Below are 19,071 nucleotides of genomic sequence, written 5' to 3' on the forward strand. Positions count from 1 at the left end.
ATGTAGATGCGGCCAGGCAGCACATAAACGCAGCCAGTACAGTAAAGGAGACGTTGCACCCAAATTGGCAGCCGAAAAAAAACGTGACAGTGTAGGTAGTGCAGGTAGTGGAGGGACAAGACGTGTGGGTACTGTAAACCTTGTGCGTGGTGATGACAGATGCCGGGCTGTGTCTGCTTAGATGAAAGTGACTAAATACACCATAGATGCAGAGAACCAGCAGTATTGTACACAAATGCTTCATATGCTGCTGCGGAAGGGGAAATTGGCCCATTTGTTTTTGGGCATTTGCTCAGCTTTTTTTGCTATGACAAGGCCCTTATTGTAGGTAATAACTATCTACACTACACAAACTTTTTTTGTGAGAAAACAAACTGAGAAGACGGCTGGGCAGCAACATGGTACAGCAGCCAAGGCCGGCAATATATGGATTGAGTTCCTGCCTTTCATCCTGTGAGGAAGTGACTCCCTTCCTTTTAGTTCCAACACATTACTCGCCCTCCTTGCATTATTACAGTCCCCAGTGCGACAAGACGTCTTGTGAGACTACCATCGTCTTAGGTCACTAGGTAAAGTCTGACAATATTAACAGCATATACGTTTTGTGGCTTGTGACTTGTTGTTATATTGTGTTATCACCATGATATATCTTATAGTATGGCTGTAAGGCAATGGAGCAATGTAAGTAGAGTATTGTACTGTATGGTGTCATACTTAGGAGATTTATGTGAATGTAGCAGCAGTAATAAAACCTATGTATAACACATGAATTGAGATGTAAGAAGAGGTTATTCGCAGCTTTCCTATGTATATAATACGTATCTGATACTTTATGCTAGGTGCTGTGCTCTGGAAGGGGAACTCCTCCTCTCTCCAACCACAACCATGGCCAACGCAACCCACACAACAGCCGCTAACGCCGTCCACTCCACTACTGCCGTCGCCTCAGGGATATGGTCCTGGATAGACAGCATATTGAACCGCATTCCCTGTAAGTATGTGATGGAGACATTGGGCTACACAGAGGCCCTCATTCTGGTTTAATCGGACGGTGCCGACCAGAATCACTCCGAGACTGTTACTGGGCCTCTCCTGTATGCCAACTAACCAATGTTACCTTTCTGATTGTTTCCCTTCACCCACTTCACCTATGGCCACAAACTCCTCCATCAGTACCACGCTGGGCTATCTACACCCTAGGATGTGTGGCTCTATTCCTCATCCTCCTGCTCATCATCTGCTGTTGCTGCTGCTGCTGTCGAAAGAAGAAAGGAAAAGGCAAGGACAAAAAAGAAAAGATCAAACTAATATCTCCAAAGACAGATCTCAGTACAACAATGGTAAGTTGTAGTTGGCCATACTCCTAAGGTAAAACTCATAGGCATAAATAACAAATCATCTCCCAGTTCCATTCCCAATCCTGTATTTGAACATACTAATTATATCACCTCTCAACCTCTGTTTCTCCAGTGAAAACATATTCAGCATCGTTAACTTATCTTTGTATTCTAGTGATTCAAGACCTTTTACTAGCTTAGTCGCCCTTCTCTGTACCTGTTCCAATTCATTTATGTCCCTTTTAAGGTGCGGTGCCCAGAACTGAACACAGTATTCCAAGTGTGGTCTCACCAATGCCTTGTAAAGAGGCACTATCACATTGGCATCCATTGAATCCATTCCCCTTTTAATGCATGACAGTGTCCGGTTTGCTTTTGCTGCTGCACTTGAGCAGTGAACACTATTACCCAATATTTCATCTATGATGACCCCCAAGTCCTTCTCTACAGCAGAATTCCCTATATCATCTCAATTTAGCCTATATATAGCTTGTTCATTTTCGTTCCCATAATTAATCACTTTACATTTATCAACATTAAACTGCATTTTCCACCTTTCCACCCACCTTTCCAGTTTAATTGAGTCACTTTGTAGTGTATCCACATCCTCTCCTGAGTTAATTTCCTTACTTAATTCCGTGTTGTCCGCAAATATTGCAATTTTACTCACTATGGGCCTTATTCTAGTTCACTCGTAGAGGCAAATTCCTTCTTATCTGGACAAAACCATGTGCACTGCAGGTGGGGCAGATGTAACATTCATTAATGAATATATTAAACAAGGTGGGTCCCAATATTGAACTTTGCGGGACTCCCCTTTGCAAACCCTGGCACCATCTCAGCTACTTCCTATGGACACATTTCTGGCCAGGCAATATTTGCCTCTTAGACCTAAGAACATACAACATTTGGTGTAATTACACATTGCTCCATATGTACTTACAGGTGCAGCCAGGGATAGGAGGGCTGGCGGGAGCACAGGAGAATGCGTACCGTGGTAAACTGCAGTACTCAGTGGAGTATAACTATCAGAAGGAGGAGGTAAGATCACGCGGCACACCTACACCTATCACTAAGCAGCTGACTTACTGTATTGAATGATGTATTTTTATGTGATGGAAAACAATACAATAGAATCTACATGATGCCTTACATCCAATATTGCACTTGTTCCCGGGAACTACCTGAACAACTGTACCTGAAGGTTTCCTATGGCTTACTATTATATTACGCTGAATTAACTATTACATTTCCACTGAAATTCCTTTCGGTACTTGTTTAGTTTCATGGCGGCTGATATATCGGATGCGATATCGGCCGATCCGATTTTTTACCTGTTCATAACCCCACTATCCACTACGCATGGAGTTGATTTTATATAGTGTGGCGAGCGCAGCGAGCCACCGAGCCCGAAGCGTGGCGAGCCCTGCGTGGGGACACGGATTACTGCGCTCACCACACTATATAAAATCAACTCCATGCGTAGTAGATAGTGGGGTTATGAACAGGTAAAAAATAGCATCAGATCGCCCGATATATCGGCTGATATCGCATCCGATATATCGTATGCTGTGAAACTAAACAAGCACCTTCCTTTCATTACATTGATTAAAAGACCTTCTAAATGATGACTTGCCTTACTTAAGTAGAAACTGCCTAGTAGTTAAATCATGTAGAAATGGCTGAATGCCACAGATGCTGGTATAGGACTATATATATGTATAGTATATATAATATACATTCAGGGGCCCATTCTGGATCACTCATAGTGATCCGAATTCGTCCCCTGACTAGGGGGGTTATTCTGGTTCATTCGCTCGGATGTGAATTTGCTTCCTTACGAGTGAACCACATTCCGCCTTGTGAATGGTGGTATGCCGGCCCACCATTCGCAAGCACTGGCTGCAAATGGCTGTTTTACATAAACATCCATGCACATGCCACTGGGACCCTCACACATCTTTCGATGGTCGCTGCCCATCGAAAGATGTGGAAGGTGCACGTATATATAAAAGGTTGCTCCGAGCAAACTTACATATGCGTGTACACTCGGGGGCATGGTTGCAAGGTGAAATGGTGGCGGCGGCGGTGGGGTGGTTTTGTTTTACTTTTGACAATATTAACTGATGATTAATAGAATGAAATTCCCTACAAATACAAATTGCGCATGGTTCCATTTGCAGATTAGTTTAGAGGTTAGTTTAAACCTTTTCAGAAAATATTGAAAACAAGTCCCCTTGTCTCTTCTAGTGCATTGAATTCACAATTGTTATGTGCGATCAGATGCGCGCTCCCATCACTCAGCTCATCGCACAGCTCAAAAAGTATGTGCTGCACGTACTTTTTGTACTAGATCTCATCTCATTGCATTGCAAAACCTATGCAATATGATGAGATGCGATATTGTATACAATAATTGTACCATGTATGGGCACCTGTACTGTGAAAGAATGTGTTGCACAATCGCGGCCATGTAATCGTACCTACCACGGGGAGGTGTTGTGACAGAGATAATGAGCTAACACCAACGCTGGCTTCTGTTCACTACAGATCACAATTGCGGTGAAGCAAGCTGCCTCGCTGAAGGCTATGGACAGTGGAGGGACATCAGACCCGTACGTTGTTGTGTTCCTGACCAACGACACCCGAAAGAAAAATGAGACCAAAGTGTATCGAAAGACACTACACCCAACATTCAATGAGAACTTCACTTATAAGGTACAGTATGAGAAACAATAAAGCCAGAAAGACAGGAGCAATACGATGAGATGCAATATTGTATACGGCATGGTGTTCTACACATTGTAAGATACAAGGCATTGTCACTGCTTGCATAATGTAGACCAGTGATTTTCAACCTGAACTCGTGGCACACTAAACAAGATTTTAAAATTCCCTAGGCACACCATCAGTTTTTTAATCAAATATAATAACAAATATTGACATAGATTTAATATATGTTGATATTTGTTTTCTATTTCTATTTCTCTCCAGCAGCACCAGATAGACATGATATGGCCCCCAGCAGCACCAGGTAGACATGATATGGCCCCCAGCAGCACCAGGTAGACATGATATGGCCCCCAGCAGTGCCAGGTCATAAATGCCCCATAGTGCCAAATACATATATGCCCCCCACAGTGCCAGGTACATAAATGCCCCCACAGTGCCAAATACATAAATGCCCCCACAGTGCCAGATATGCCCCACAGTACCTGTGCGCGCTATGCGGCGCCGGCGTCTGATGCCCTGTGCGACCGCTCAACTCAAACATGCTTGGAGGCGGCCCTGGCTGCAGGTCTGACAGACATGTGGGCGGCGGCACACCTAGCAACCGGTCATGTGCCGCGGCACACCGTTTGAAAAAGGCTGAACGTTGTTAATTCCAGAGAGGATCGTCTCCGTTTTATATCTTAGTGGGGTGCAGATTTTGATTGTAGTATAGGGGTCATTAGACCGACGTTGGAATACCAACTGCTGGTACTCCGACAGCGGGGCCAGCGCAAAGAAGCCCCTTGTGGGCTCACTGCGCTTGCTACACTGCGGGCTCGTTGGCTTGACACAGGTTATATTCTCATTCTATGGGGTTCGTGGACCCCACGAGGGAGAAAAGCCCCATAAATCAGGATTCCGACAGTCAGGAATCCGCGGTCGATCTGCTCACCGCCGGAATCCCAACTGTCAGGAGGTCACCTGACACCCGCACATATTATACCATCCAATACTTGATTTAGGAAAAGCAGAACAAAACAATCTACTATGACAGTGTAATTATAAGGAAGTAATCTAAAGGCCCATACACACTTGACAATTTTCAGACGAAAATCGGCCAAAACCTGCTTTCAGCTCAAAAGCCGCCAGGGTGTACGGGACAATGATGTGCGCTCCCACATCATCGCTGGCCACCGCCGCTCATCTGCTGGTATTATCAGCGGGTGAGCGATGGGGTGGACAGATTTCCATAGAGTCCTGCTATGGAAGGTCATCGACCCCCAGGAAAATCGCTAAAACAGTCGAAAATTGCCCAGTGTGTATGGAGCTTAAACTGAACATCTTCAGCCAGGAATGTGCACATGCACTGATCCAGCAGAGACAGCTCTTTCACTGCAGGCTGATACAGCGTCAAAAGAATGAACATCCAGCTACTGATCCAGTGCCATGACCGATGGTCGAACCTGTATCTTTATTAATACAATCATTGGGTAGACATGAAAGAGCTGATAATTGTCTGGAGCTGCTAAATTATCAGCAATGATCTAAGACATTTGCAGAATGCATACAATGATATGGAATATTAAGTTATATCACACGCAGTTATCCTTCTGCCCCTGGAATTCATCACCATCTGTTTCCAGGAGTGGCAAGACCATGGTCTGCATCTCTGGACGCATACTTCCTGACCCAGGAGCCAGCATGAGTATGCCGTGGCTTACTCAGCAAACCATCTGCGGGAGACATCATCTCCGGCCGCGACCTCGGTCACAGTGCTAGGATCATAAGTGCAAGAAGGAGGTGCCCAACATCTCCTTCAGCATTTAGATTTTCAGAGGACGGATTACCAAAGCTGCTTGTGTGTGGCAGTGCAAATCAGTCTACTGCCGAATCAGGCTCTTTGGTTCTATTTATAATAAATCATTACCGTCAGTGTAAACCATGTAGTATCGCTGCGGTTCGCATCCACACTTTAATTAAGTCACTTGCAGTGCTGTCTCCCTCCTGCAACACAAATCTCATCTGCCAACAGAATCTAGACAGTCTTCACTGGTATCCATGGCTAGCCGGAGGTATTACAGAGATAACGCACCCAAAATGGTGTTCTTGTAGAAAAAAAATCACAGCTTTTAGCCGCTTCAGTAATGCCCCCTTTACACCAAAAATCCCGGATCCGACCCGGCATTTGGAACAAGGATCCAAGCCGAGTCGGATCCGGGATTCACCCTGTTTACACTGCGGTGCCTACCCGCAGTGTAGACAGAGGCGGCGCTTGGAGATGACATCATCTCCAAGTGCTGGGACCATGGTCATCCGCGCCGGGACCGCAGATCGCCGTGCTGGGGTCAAGCCCAGCACCAAGGTAAGCTGCTTGGCTGCCCCCAGCCCCCGTGCAACCCCCAGCCGTCATCCGGGAGGTGAATGGATGCCACACGCAGGCATCCATTCACCTCCTCCGCTGCTCTCTGCAGAGTAAAGCAGACAGCAGCGGAGGTAGTGTGTGCCCCCACCCGTCCAACCTGGGGGCGCGGTTGGACGCCCCCCATTCATGTAAACGGGAGCCGGGTCGGATGACCAGGCGTACCCGTTTACACCGCCCTCTACCCAGGTCTTAGCCGTGTTCTACCCAGGTCAGGAACTGGGTAGAAGTCCCGCGTAAAGGTACACAGCATGACCCATTTACACTGCCGCTGACCCGAGTCTGACCTGTCGATGACCCGGGTTTGTGCGGCGGTGTAAAAGGGGTTATATAGAACTTCACGGGCGTCCTATTAGAGTGTTAGAGGACAGCGTATCAGTGAGCAAAACAGGGTAAGGCGAACAATAAACCTTTCTTTAATAGGGAAAAACAGTAACAAGAGTCTTATGGTGTGGGGTTTACACTGATCAATGCTCTACACCAGGGGTTCCCAAACTCGGTCCACAGGACCCCACACAGTTCACATTTTCCAGGTCACCCGACAGGTGCACTCAGTACTCACTGACACATGTTTAAAGATCCACAGGTGGGGCTAATTATTTCACCTGTGGCTCTGTGAGGAGACCTATATACAAGAAACGGTGACACCACTTAGCGCTAATTGTGTGGTGTCACCGTTTCTTGTATATTTGTCACGGTTGTTAAGTGTTCGTGTTGACAGAACACTTGGTGTACCCCACTGGCTGCATATATTGTAAGTGTCAGCGCCAGTCCTTGTACTTTAATCTTTTTTTGTACTCTGTGAGGAGACCTGCAAAACATGCACTGTGCGGGGTCCTGAAGACCGACTTTGAGATCCTGTGCTCTAGTCTACACCATATAAAAAAAGTTTTTTTTTTTTCACATGCCCCTAATTCAGATGTGATAACGGACCTTCTATAGATATGCACCACATTTTCTGAAAATGTATACATTCCATAATGTTCCTTGTGTAGATTGTAGTAACTTTATGTAATCTACTTCAGGTGCTTCAGTCAGAGATACAAGAAACAGAGGTGGTGATGCAGGTTTATGACTTTAACCGTTTCTCCAAGCACGATGTGATCGGGGAAGTGCGGCTGCAGCTGAGGGACATGGATCTGCAGCACGTCATTGAGGAGTGGAAAGAGCTGGAGGCTGCAGGCAAATCTGAGGTGAGGGCAACATACACTGGTGTAGGGGGTCACACCCTGGGAATAAAGGAGGTTAGTAAGACTTGCAACTTAACTGACAGGAAGCCGCCGTTTGTGGTTGGTTACCTGATTTCTGGGAGTGTCTTAAAAAACCCAGGAGTGACCAATCGTATTCAGGGAGGGTGTGTGAGGACAGCCTGTATCTGTCGCACTGTTGTGGAAGGGTCAGTTCCGCACACTTGCACAGACTGGAAAAATCATTCGATGGTGAGCTGCGTATGGATAGCCTGCTATCAGCAATCCATCCAGAGACTTGCACAGGGCAGTCTGGGTAGTGGCTAGCTGATCACAGTCCTCTGCAAATTCTCACTGCAGCGATCAGGTCTGAATCAGGCCCCATGTCAGCCCATTCTAAAAACACACCCAAAACATTTACCACAACTTATATTTACCGCTTCAATCTTTTTTACAGTATGAAAAGCTCGGGGACATCTGCCTCTCTCTGAAATATACCCCTGTGACTTCTAAACTCAATGTTGTTATCCTCGAGGCTAAGAAACTAAAGAAAATGGACAGTGATGGATTATCAGGTGATATTTATGAAATAACATTAAGGTCAATAATGAACTATATAGTATCCATTCATAGAGTTTGATGGTTGCAGAGTTTTCTCCTTGTAGAGATTATAAAGTAAAAAGAAGCGCAATTGTTGCCACAGAGTAGTTCATACATGTATTATATTAACTTATTAATAGCTTCAAGTCACAGAAAGAGTGGAATTCAATTGTTGTCCTAGTAGCTGTCAGTGTTGGTCCCCCACGGAGCAATTCAATTGTTGCCCGGTTTGGGCTGTCAGTGCTGGCATTTCTGCTCGCACTCCTCTTTGCTGGCAAGTAGAAATGTGCAAAAGGTGACCCATTTGTGCGCCCAAACAGCACTTTTTACATTACCCATATTGGGTGAAATGTAATAGGATGAGAGATTCAGAAAGTGAGAGATTTGGTAAGAAATCTCCAGTTTTTTTAAAGCGGCAATCATTTACACGGCAAAAAAACATTGATTTTCAGTGTAAATGATTGCCGCTTTAAAAAACTGGAGATTTCTTACCAAATCTCTCAATTTCTGAATCTCTCATCCTATTAACTTTTCACCCATTGTTTTAGCTGGGTTCAGCTGCTGTACTTGGATAAACTTGATCTGTTTAGAATGACAAGTGTAATAAAAGAAAAATAATTTCAATAGCACCCACAGATTTCCCATTACTTTAGACGAGACATCGCACAAACAAGTTAATCGCCCCCAAAGAGCAGCGTCAAGCGGAAAATATGTATAGACTGTCCGTACAACATTTTAGATGAGCATGACAGTGGTTTAAAGTCAGACTTCCCCACCAGAATCAGAACAGATGACACTATCCTGCTTCTCTACCTGTTCTTGCAGCTTCCACTGGCCGCTGCTGCTGCTGCTTCTGATGTCTTAAGATCAGTTACCACTTGTCTGGAGCAATATAAATATAGAGATCCTGCTTAGAAACAAAAGTATGCAGATGGCTGACATCTAGATAGGATAACCTAGGTCAGGGGTGGCCAAACCAATAAGCTGCATTCATTCCTACTATAGATCCACAGCTTGCCTGATATATATGCTGCATCATTCCTACTATAGATCCACAGCTTGCCTGATATATATAGAAGAAAGGAGATACCAGTAGGCGCCTTATGCACACAATTTATGACAATTTATTAAACAATCTTAACATACAAAATATATTAAACTAATAAAGCATAAAATAATCCACAACAATACTATAAATATAAGAAGTTAAAAACATGTGCACTAGCAAATGCTGAATTGATGGATTTTATATTTACCAAGTCCCGGTAGGCTTTTAGCATATGCGCATATGTTGCCAGGTACTAATGTCCCAAATTGAAGAATAAAGAACCAGCGTTCTGCAGAAATATGTGACACCTGTGAGATTTCCCACAGCGTTTTTTGTAATCCAAGAAAAAGGGTTATTAGAGGCTTGAAAATAGCAACCAATGATGGAGTCGACACTTATGTGTCGATGGAGACAAAATCCACAATTCTTGCAGACAATGCTTTATAAGTGTCGACTCCATCATTGGTTGCTATTTTCAAGCCTCTAATAACCCTTTTTCTTGGATTACAAAAAACGCTGTGGGAAATCTCACAGGTGTCACATATTTCTGCAGAACGCTGGTTCTTTATTCTTCAATTTGGGACATTAGTACCTGGCAACATATGCGCATATGCTAAAAGCCTACCGGGACTTGGTAAATATAAAATCCATCAATTCAGCATTTGCTAGTGCACATGTTTTTAACTTCTTATATTTATAGTATTGTTGTGGATTATTTTATGCTTTATTAGTTTAATATATTTTGTATGTTAAGATTGTTTAATAAATTGTCATAAATTGTGTGCATAAGGCGCCTACTGGTATCTCCTTTCTTCTACGTATCCTTTTTTGGGGGCGGCAACCCCCTCCCAGAGGGCAGCCACTTGCACACAGCACCCAAATACTGACCCATAGCGCTCAAAATATACTTTTTTGTTTGCCTGATATATATGCTGCATCATTCCTACTATAGATCCACAGGTTGCCTGATATATATGCTGCATTCATTCCTACTATAGATCCACAGGTTGCCTGATATATATGCTGCATTCATTCCTACTATAGATCCACAGGTTGCCTGATATATATGCTGCATCATTCCTACTATAGATCCACTGGTTGCCTGATATATATGCTGCATCATTCCTACTATAGATCCACAGGTTGCCTGAGACACATGTACTGTTGGTAGATCTCAAGGACCGGTTTGGCCACCCTGGTCTAGGTCCAGATATTCAATAATCAGTCACTATTTTGACACCATATGATCATTAACATGACTTTTGGGGGATATTTTTTACATTTTGTAAGCTTTTTCATACTTTACCATCCACATGGAGTACCAGTTCAGGACCTATGTGCTCATGTGTCGACATTGGCACAACCCCCCTCTGTGAAACACATGTTGACATTTGAGAGCTGTACCACACCCGTAAAAATAGGACCATGACATATGTAAGCACCCTGTTCTCCAACCACTACTTGTTACATCTATTGTACCCACATTCAATAATTAGGCACCCCCCTTATTTACCTCAACCTCTTTATCCCCATAGACCCCTATGTGAAAGTGCAGCTTGCTCTGCAGAAGAAGAAATGGAAGCGTAAGAAGACAGGCGTGAAGAAGAACACCTTGAACCCATACTTCAACGAACAGTTTACCTTTGATGTGACACTAGAACAAATTCAGGTGAGGCATTTAGAATACGCAGTTAGCTCTCTGCTCAAACATTTACCTATAATGTTTCTGAATGCAATATTTATACAATACTGTCTAAACTGCGCAACCTATAAGGTCTGTTTACTAAAATACGGTAATAAGTAACTGGAACAAAAACCAGATTGTCACACCTGAGGGTTGAGTTTGTCTGGTCTGTGAATCAACCTCAGGAGTTGGCTTGTAAATAAAACTAGAGTTTCTGATAGACTTAACCAACATCAATGAGGGAAGCTTAGTGAGGTGGGTGGAGTTCAGAGCCCAAAGGCGTGGCTGTGAGTACTGGAGTTAGGGAAGCCGGTGTGGGGGGTCAGGTGTGTTTTTATTAGGGATGCCAAGCCCTGGGATCCCAGGACTGAGCATTTTTCAATCCCTTACCCGGGATTGAAAAAAAATGCCCAGGATTGGCATCTCTACCTGTACTCATCACTCAGCACACACTACACAACTGTCAATACCTTTACACGCCATCCCTGCACACACTACCATCACTACCCTGCACCCTCTTCCCCACCCATCGCCGCTACTCCTTGTACACACTACACTATTGCCACCACCCTGCACCTCCCTTTCCGTACATAATACACGGTACTTGTGTATTTTGGCGGCGCCCATCGCATCGCATACCATAAGGCATACGATGGTATGCGATGCGACGCGATATCGCGCAATATTGTACAATGCCATACAATTTTAAAATTGTATGGCATTGTATATGGCATACAATGCCATATGATGCGATTAAACATTGTATAAGCACCCTAATGGGCGGTGGTATGCGTCCTCCGACCTTTTCATACCCCCACTATCCACGTCGGCGTGGAGTTGAGAATAAAAAGTGTGGCGAGCGCAGCGAGCCACCCAGCCCGAATCGTGGCGAGGGGACGCGGATACCTGTGAAGCCCGCGAGGGGACTCCGATACCTGTAAAGGTATCCGCGTCCGCTCGCTGCGCTCGCCACACTTTCTATTCTCGACTCCACGCCGACGTGGATATTGGGGGTATGAAAAGGTCGGAGGACGCGTACCGCTTTAAAGCACCCTTTAGGGTGCTTATACAATCTTTCATCGTATAGGGGCCAAAAATCGTACCCTCTCCCCCCCCCCCCCCTCTCGGCAGCCCTGAAGGGAAGTATATGTTTGGGTGGACAATAGGAGTTTGTGGCAATAGTATAAGGTCACTGGACCAGATTGGAATTGGGTCTAGACAGGAGTTGGCTGGAACCAACAGATGACTGGATTCGGCGAAATCCAAACTTGATTTGGTATGTTTGTAAAAATAAAAACAAATTATATTGAATCAGGTTTAAATATTATTATTGAAAACAATTTTGGTGGCATTTTAGAAAAAAAAAGAAAAAAGATTGGTTATATATTATCCCATTGAGTGCCAAGTGAATTTGTCAAAATTGGTGTGAAAATTGCCAAGCAAACATTTTATTCATCATGATGACCTGCAATGTTTACCTTATATAGAAAATCCAGTATAATATACATATTTTTTTTATTAATCATCTTTATTAAGAAACTTTTTCTAAATAACATATACAAAGATCATTTATACCCAAAAACACCCAACCTTTACATACATCACATACATTTACATACAATCAGCAACCTACATGGTTTGGCCAAGTTATACTACTTATTTCCCTTTCCCCTGTTTAAAACGAGAGGTAATAGTATTTCATCAAATCCCGTTGAGGAATTTAGAGGATTTTACTAAAGTACTAGGTTCTTAGAGATACTGGCTTGCTTTTTGCCCAGTCTATTTGCTCAAACTATGGACATGTTCTTCTACACGTGTGAAGTCGCTCCTTTGATTATTTACTAAAAAAATGAACTAATACAGAAAAGAGAAAACCAACAGTCGGGAAGATAGAGACATAAATGCTACCATCTATGACCTTATGCTATATATAAACATGTGAGAGTGTATATTGTGCAACACGAGCATCACTGCCCTAATTAATAAAAAAAGAAGAAAATGAATTACCATCAATCGATTGCTTGTGACAACTTACTTATTATGCACGTTTTACTCATTTACAAACTATGACTATACACATCGGAAAAAGAAAAAAGAAAGAGTATACTATACTGTGCATATAAGATTTATCTAGGGATTGAGCCTAACTAGGCATGCAACCTTTACAGTGCTGGGTGAGATTTGTTATATTTCAAATAATACCACTTCCCCCATATACCATAACATTTACTAATTGACTTTCTTATAATATTATGGTTATAGTATAATATTTTTTAACACATTTTTTATTTTAATTTATATAACAAATGTGAGCGACGCTGGAATTTTTAGCAGATATTTTGAACATCTCTCAAAGGGTTAAAGGGTAAACATGCTTTATTCAAAGACCATTGATTTTCGAAGAAAAGATTGTTAAATAGAATCTGCTTAGTTCTCAGTGAATCTTACTCCTGGTGGTGGTATACTTTCACTATGTTGACCTTGAAAAGGTCAACAGGCAGTAGGTCAACACAAAAGGTCAACATGGCTTTTGGTCGACAGGGTCATTAGGTCCATACAGGCATTAGGTCAACATGGAGAAGGTCAACAGTCAAAAGGTCAACATTGGTTTTTCACGTTTTTATTTGAGCCGACACGCGGTATTTCATACCCTACCATCCACTGGGGCATGCAACGAGAATAGAATAGTGTGCCGAGTGTAGCGAGGTACTGTGCCTGAAGCATGGCGAGTGCAGCGAGCCATGTGAGGGGACGTGGTGCACCGGGACGGTGTCCAAGGCAACTGTGTCGTAATTCAAGAGACAAAAAATGCGGAAAAGCGTGGGTCGACCTAAGCCTAAGTCGACCTTTTGCGTGAGTCGACCTAAGCCTGTCGACCTTCAGTGGTGGACCTAATGCATGTTGACGTTCCAGTAGTCGACATCGATGTAAAAACATTGTCTCCAGAGAAAAGGGTTTTTGACATTTTATTAATGTATTGGCGACAGTTACAGGCTGTGTGTGTGTGACACTTATTTTCTTTTCTCCTTCAGGATGTGGATCTTATCATCTCAGTGTGGGACCACGATAAAGTCAATAAAAATGAGCAGATCGGAAAGATATACTTAGGCTGCCGAGCTTCAGGGAACGCCTTACGGCACTGGTCGGACATGCTTGCACATCCCAGAAGGCCCGTTGCCCAGTGGCACACTCTTCAGCCAGCAGAAGAAGTTGACAAAGTTTTAAACCTTAAACATAATTTCAAACTGCCTCTTCCCAACAGATAGAAAAGTGCACATTGTGGAGTCTTTCATCATCAGCCATTGAATAAATAACCCAACTAACAGAGACCTCAACAATTCACTAAGAGTCCAATATGCCAACAGAGGAAGTCTTAAAAGCAAAACTGTTGGCGTTAGTGTGGCACAAATGGGGTGTGGCCATACTGCCAACGAGCATGACCATATCCTTGGTGGAAATGGTCTTTAAACATGTCTTTATTTTTCATGCCGCATCATAAAATCAAAAACACGTCTGCACAATCTGGACAAAAGTTACTCAGAAAGTATATAAAAATATTGATGAAAGAGGCGGCACTCAGAGACTTCCGGTGGATGTGATGTCAGCTAAGACCTGTGCCTGAGACCCGCCTCCAACGGCTGGGACGTTAGTGTGCCCATCCGTGTGGTTGTGGTGACGCTGTAAACAAACATCAGGTTGTTATAGCAACACATCATAGAGCCCCATGTGTGAAGTGCTTAATTTAATAACCCAATTATAACAGCGGGTAAATAAAGTGCAATAGTGCAAAAGCTAATAAATGTAAAAAAAAGAAAAAAATCAGGTGCATAGAATTTTTAGAATTTTGTGATATATTTGTTTACATTTATTAGCTCTTGCACTATGGCACTTTAGTTACCTGTAGATGTGAAATACACATTTTATTTATTCACTACTAAGTCCTAAGTCTCTGAGTGCCACCACTTTCATCATTATTTTTAGTACATAGGGTCGTGCCATGGCTTGGTGGAGGGCACCAAAGCCAGATTTACTATCGGGGTGCCGGAGGTTAGCGAGTATATATATATATATATCACAATAAAGTCCAATTAGCGCGCAAGTCCTTATCCTTTCAGTAGGATTTAAAATCAGTCCCTTTATTTTGGGGGAGAAGGAGATAATTTTCCAGCACTTCAGATCCAGTATAAAACCGGCAGCTTCCTCTTAATTACCCTTGCGGGCACCTGGATTCTCAGGTAGGCGATATTCTAGGAGAGGAAAGAGGAGCGCTCCAAATAGTGCTTTATCTTTTTATTTCAAAGTCCTCGTGACGAAACGCGTAGGGGCGTGGCCTGGCGTTGGTCTGAACTCCGTGGTGGATGTGAGAGTGGTGAGAGCACCCGTTTGCCAATTCGTTTGCTGACGGAGACAGCCCCAGTTCATGCTGATTATCACCCGCGGTTGTGCCTAACCGTCAATTGTGGTACGTGACACCATTTACAATGTACCTGTGGATTATATATTTTTTTGATTGAAATAAAAAGATAAAGCACTATTTGGAGCGCTCCTCTTTCCTCTCCTAGAATATATATATATATATATATATATATATATATATATATATACACATATATACATACAAGGAATCCGCACACAATTCAACAATCCATCTAGGTTGTGCTCACTCCAAGGCACAGGACCATAGTACAGTATTTTTGAAGGAGGGCACTCACCATTTCGCAGTAAAAAACTTAGCTTTTTATTCAATCCATTAAAATATTGAACTTAAATCGTCAACGTTTCGGTCTGCATCTCAGACCTTCTTCAAGACAGACAACAAGGCAATAAGAGATCTTTCTCCAACAGAGACTCTGTTGGAGAAAGATCTCTTATTGCCTTGTTGTCTGTCTTGAAGAAGGTCTGAGATGCAGACCGAAACGTTGACGATTTAAGTTCAATATTTTAATGGATTGAATAAAAAGCTAAGTTTTTTACTGCGAAATGGTGAGTGCCCTCCTTCAAAAATACTATATATATATATATATATACACACACATACATACACATACACACAAAGGCAGAAGTCCTGATGTTTTAGAACATGTAGGGTGAGATTTGGAAAGAACATGTAGGGTGAGATTTGGAAAGAACATGTAGGGTGAGATTAGGGTGAGATTTGGAAAGAAAATCTCCAGTGTTTTCAAAGTGGCAATCATTTACACTGCAAATCGAGTTTGATTTTGCAGTGTAAATGATTGCCGCTTTAAAAAAAACCTGGAGGTTTCTTACCAAACCTATCACTTTCTGAATCTCTCATCCTATTAAATTTCACCCTAGGTGTTAGACACAGGTGTACATTCACTATAGCTTCTGAAAGTGATGCTGCTCATTTCTCACTAGCATCCTAGAAAATGAAAGACAGGATCTTGTCATTTTTAGAAGCTGTAGTAAATGTGCCCCATAGTGTTATAGCCAATGTGACGCGATGTAGACAGGATAGTTCTCCACCATCAACATTTTTTGGACTTGGAGGCCAGTATTCTATCCACCTCTATTAGCGGCCATGATGCTCGGGTGCATACATCATGATAGAAATCACCCACAGATGCTGCAATTCTCATGGAGAGCAATGTAGGCGGTCCCGAAGTGTCACCCTTCCAACACAACTATGCCGCCATTTTGTTTAACTGAACTGACCCCAGAATCCCTGGCTGCATTATTATTCATAAGATTGGGAATCTGGTGGATTCGGGAAACATACATGCCCCATGATCACATTATTATATTAGTGGCTCTGTAAACATTTATTCATGTCATTTTATCAAACGTATTTGTGCGCTTGCATCAGAATAGGCCACATTTCCAGATGACACGGATAGGACAGCAGGCCTGCAGTACGGCCTCTGACGGATAGGACATCAAACCTGCAGTACCGCCTCTGACGGAGGGGACATCAGGTCTGCAGTACCTCCTCTGACGGATAGGACATTAGGCCTGCCGTACCGCCTCTGGCGGTTAGGACATCACGCCTGCAGTACGGCCTTTGACGGAGAGGACATCAGGCCTTCAGTACCGCCTCTGACAGAGAGGACATCAGCCCTGCAGTACCGCCTCTGATGGATAGGACATCAGCCCTGCAGTACCGCCTCTGACGGACAGGACATTAGGCCTGCAGTACCGCCTCTGACGGACAGGACATTAGGCCTGCAGTACCGCCTCTGAGGGATAGGACATCAGGCCTGCAGTACGCCTCTGACGGATAGGACATCAGGCCTGCAGTACCGCCTCTGACATGGGTTTCCTAATGGTCCATTCTGTTAGATACTATATACTTACTGCATTTGCATCTATTTATTTTGATTTACATATATTATTCTTTCGGATCCCACAAGTGTGACAATAACCCCCCACTGTAAATCCACAACCCATTTACTGCATTTTTGGCTTGTAATTATTAGGTGACAGTAAGTGCTAATAAACTCATATACTTCCATCCTTTGTCAATAAATTATATATTTACAAATGACTTGCTAAATAACCGTGTACAGTAACCTAGTTAGGGTTATATAATACCAAATTAGTAAGTTCGCTCAAAGCAAATGCTTTAAAAGTTAGATGTAACTTCACTTTCTGCCAACAGATGGCAGTGTAAGCCCGCATGAAGCAACTGCTTCGAAACCTAGATGTAGTTTCACTTACTGCCAACAGATGACACATGGACACTAGACATATAATACATATATATGTAGATGAATATAATATATATATATATATATGTAGATAATTATAATGCTTAATTTCACAACACTATGACATGGACTCCAATCAGTTGACTTTTAGGGTGAAATTTACAAAGATGTGAAATACACTTCACAGGTCATGTTGCTATGGGCAACCAATCAGAAGCTACTTCTTATTTATTTAGCACCCTCTAGAACAGTGGTAGCCAAACCTAGCCCTCGAGAGCTACCAACAGTTCACATTTTCCAGACCACCTAGCTGCTGCACAGCTGCACTCATTAATCACTGACACATTTTGAAAGATCCACAGATGGAGCTAATTAGCTCACTTGTGATTCTGTGAGGAGACCTGCAAAACATGCACTGTTGGTAGCTCTCGAGGACTAGGGTTGGCTACCCCAGCTCTAGAAGATAGTAGACAGGATGTGATTGGTTACCCATAGCAACATCACATGTGAAGTGTATTTCACATCTTAGTAAATTTCACCCTTAATCTATATATTATTTAATTGAATGATGTTTGTGTGTGTATGTATGTTCCACAATAACTCTCGAACGCTTCAACTAATTGTATTCAAACTTTGCACACTACCCCATCATCTTAAGGGACAATCTAAGTTCGAAGATGTGTTTAATCAGACGAGCCCTTAGGGGTGCTGTCATAAAGGTCCATGCTATTTCTGTTTCTGAATACAACACAATAAACAGACTCAATTAAATGGATCCATAAAGGCCTATAGGGGTCCATTAAATGATAAACATTTTTACTTTACAAAACTTTTGACAAACGGAATTTTTTTCTCTTCATTGTTTGCTTATTCATTAAGGGTTTTCAGGATCTTCTGTGCCTGCTGGAAGGGAAGGTGGATAGTTGGAGACTTGCTCTGGCTGCTGCAGCAGCTCCTGCCCTGCTGTGGTTGGCAGGGGTAGGTGGATAGTTGGAGACCTTCTCTGGCTTCTGCAGCTTCTGCCCTGCTATGGTTGGAAAGGTGGATAGTTGGAGAATTACTCTGGCTTCTGCCCTGCTGTGGTTGGGTAGGGAAGGTGTATAGTTGAAGACATCACTGAATGTCAGCTGCCCACCCTGTTCATGTAGCGGGGTGCTGCAAATCTGAGTCACTAGAGAGTGACTTAGATTTGCAAATGCTTTAGAGATCATTCGATGGTCGTGACCAACAATGGATGTTTATGCAAAACATCTATTCTCATGCATGCAGGGACATTGGTCATGTGAGGGGGGGATGTTTTTTGCGGGTGGTGTTTAGTTGCTTGCAACCTTTGCGAGTCAACCAGAATGACCCCCTCAGTATGTGTGTGTCTCTGTCTTATCTATATACAACACACTTGACTTTCTGATTGCCACT

At 43.1% G+C, this 19,071-nt stretch overlaps 1 protein-coding gene across 2 annotated transcripts in view; it reads left to right on the top strand.

The window, feature by feature from the left end:
• The window catches only part of LOC146046373 (synaptotagmin-2-like), a 55,962-nt gene extending 40,148 nt beyond the window's left edge, over positions 1-15,814 (top strand). Inside the window, exons 1-9 of one of the 2 annotated variants that reach the window (XM_083165633.1) lie at positions 389-569; positions 840-991; positions 1,174-1,340; positions 2,283-2,378; positions 3,888-4,055; positions 7,494-7,661; positions 8,113-8,230; positions 10,839-10,972; positions 14,020-15,814. In XM_083165633.1, coding sequence (XP_083021759.1) covers positions 886-991; positions 1,174-1,340; positions 2,283-2,378; positions 3,888-4,055; positions 7,494-7,661; positions 8,113-8,230; positions 10,839-10,972; positions 14,020-14,253 — 1,191 coding nt within the window. In that variant the 5' untranslated portion in view covers positions 389-569; positions 840-885 and the 3' untranslated portion in view covers positions 14,254-15,814. Of the gene's footprint in view, positions 1-388; positions 570-839; positions 992-1,173; positions 1,341-2,282; positions 2,379-3,887; positions 4,056-7,493; positions 7,662-8,112; positions 8,231-10,838; positions 10,973-14,019 lie in introns of those variants that run through there. The other variant, XM_083165634.1, reaches the window with a different exon arrangement.
• The last annotated feature ends 3,257 nt before the right edge of the window (positions 15,815-19,071 follow it).

Source organism: Crinia signifera, chromosome 11 (genome assembly GCF_055691185.1).
Source record: "Crinia signifera chromosome 11, ASM5569118v1, whole genome shotgun sequence".
Lineage (NCBI taxonomy): Eukaryota > Metazoa > Chordata > Amphibia > Anura > Myobatrachidae > Crinia > Crinia signifera.